This window comes from Palaemon carinicauda, chromosome 29, assembly GCF_036898095.1.
Source record: "Palaemon carinicauda isolate YSFRI2023 chromosome 29, ASM3689809v2, whole genome shotgun sequence".
Taxonomy (NCBI): domain Eukaryota; kingdom Metazoa; phylum Arthropoda; class Malacostraca; order Decapoda; family Palaemonidae; genus Palaemon; species Palaemon carinicauda.
Genome location: NC_090753.1, coordinates 79,586,736 through 79,589,235, shown reverse-complemented (window position 1 = coordinate 79,589,235; position 2,500 = coordinate 79,586,736). Strand labels below are relative to the sequence as shown.

Below are 2,500 nucleotides of genomic sequence, written 5' to 3'. Positions count from 1 at the left end.
GTAATGAACATTTGCAGAGATATTCGTTGGATTTCTATATACACTATATTTACCGGATTTTTAAATAGTTTTGAAAAAATACATATAACATTTGTACAACTTTATTTAATGCCCAAGCACCAATCAGTTCCCCCAGCTGCGAGTGGGCACAAGTAGCTTATCTACTTGATCTATCTACTTGCTCTAGAAATAGAGAGAGAGAGACATTCAAATTTCAATCCAGAAGCCATGCTATGAAACTAGAAGGTTATGCCCTTTGGCGCCATGGACTTTTAATATGCATGTTTGTTTTAAATATGACAGATGTATGGTATACATGTATATGTATATGTATATGAATCATTCTGTTGTCATTAAGACTCGTGTTTTCCATTTTTTATAAATAGGCCAAAAATTAATTTTAATATCTAATTCACTCTGCCACTGGACTACAGACCCATGATAAAATTATTTTTATGATAAGTATTTCAGTCCGGACAAGGATTCGAACCTTAGTATCAAGAGGAGATAAAGGTAAACGGTTTTCTTAAACCATAAATATATATATATATATATATATATATATATATATATATATATATATATATATATATATATACTATATATATATACTATATATATATATACTATATATATATATATACTATATATATATATACATATATATATATATATACTATATATATATATATATATATATATATATACTATATATATATACTATATATATATATATATACTATATATATATACTATATATATATATATATATATACCCATACTAGCTTGATGTGCTGTAAGCAAGCAGACAAAAATCTCCCACCATCACCAATCCACACTGGCCATCTTGGTGATGAAAATTGGTCTAACCCCAGGTGTAAAATGACATGTCTAAGGCCTCTGTCCTGCAGTGGACTAAAACGTTTGCATTTGTTGTTGTATATATAATATATATATATATATATATATATATATATATATATATATATATATATATGTATATATATAAATACATATATATATATATATAAATATATATATATGTATATATATATAAATATATATATAAATATATATATATATATGTATATATATAAATATATATATAAATATATATATATATATATATATATATATATATATATATGTATATATATATATAAATATATATATATATATATATATATGTATGTATATATATATAAATATATATGTATATATATAAATATGTGTATATATGTATATATATATATAAATATATATGTATGCATATATAAATATATATGTATGCATATATAAATATATATATATATATATATATATATATATATATATATATTCAGGTGTGGGTGTGAGTGTATGTGTGTGTACTATAACCACAGGTATAATCTTCGTAAAATTGCACACAGGCAGCACACCAACCAACCTCTGCCAGAGCGTCCCACGAACCGCAGGTCATTGAATTTGGCAACTTGGTTCTTCATGACAGCTGAATTATTGCGAATTTCGGCACAGCAATTTTCGTCGTTGCCAGCACGAATGGTCACGATAGTGCCATCCTGGACGGCACCCAGAGCCACGACTCTGCAAGGGAAAAGGAGAGAATAGAGTTTGGAGATAGTCGAGTAGAGTTTGGAGATGATTGGAGATAGTAGAGTTTGGAGAGAGTAGAGTTTGGAGAGAGTAGAGTTTGGAGAGAGTAGAGATTGGAGATAGTAGAGATTGGAGATAGTAGAGTTTGGAGATGGTATAGTTTGGAGAGAGTAGAGTTTGGAGATGGTAGAGTTTGGAGAGAGTAGAGTTTGGAAAGAGTAGAGTTTGGAGAGAGTAGAGTTTGGAGAGAGTAGAGTTTGGAGAGGGTAGAGTTTGGAGAGAGTAGAGTTTGGAGAGAGTAGAGTTTGGAGAGAGTAGAGTTTGGAGATGGTAGAGTTTGGAGATGGTAGAGTTTGGAGATGGTAGAGTTTGGAGATGGTAGAGTTTGGAGAGAGTAGAGTTTGGAGAGAGTAGAGTTTGGAGATGGTAGAGTTTGGAGAGAGTAGAGTTTGGAGATGGTAGAGTTTGGAGATGGTAGAGTTTGGAGATGGTAGAGTTTGGAGAGAGTAGAGTTTGGAGAGAGTGGAGTTTGGAGATGGTAGAGTTTGGAGATGGTAGAGTTTGGAGATGGTAGAGTTTGGAGAGAGTAGAGTTTGGAGAGAGTAGAGTTTGGAGAGAGTAGAGTTTGGAGATGGTAGAGTTTGGAGATGGTAGAGTTTGGAGATGGTAGAGTTTGGAGAGAGTAATAGTTTGGTGTTGATAAATTTAAGAGATTCTCTGCTTTGGAGATAACAAAATTCAGGGATCATAAGAGATCGTAGATTCAAAGGTAATATGGATGATAAAATCTGGCTGGTAAAATTAAGAGATGATAAAATTCTATTTTGATAAATCTAGCTTGTAAAATTAAGAGATGGTAAAATCTATCTAGTAAAATTAAGAGGTGGTAAAATTAAGATGACAAAAT

General features: G+C 30.4%; 1 protein-coding gene across 1 annotated transcript in view; it reads right to left on the bottom strand.

Annotated features, from left to right (window-relative positions):
• The window catches only part of LOC137622679 (runt-related transcription factor 1-like), a 78,734-nt gene that overhangs the window by 1,058 nt on the left and 75,176 nt on the right, over positions 1-2,500 (bottom strand). Inside the window, exon 6 of the mRNA XM_068353274.1 lies at positions 1,427-1,584. Coding sequence (XP_068209375.1) covers positions 1,427-1,584 — 158 coding nt within the window. The remainder of the gene's footprint in view (positions 1-1,426; positions 1,585-2,500) is intronic.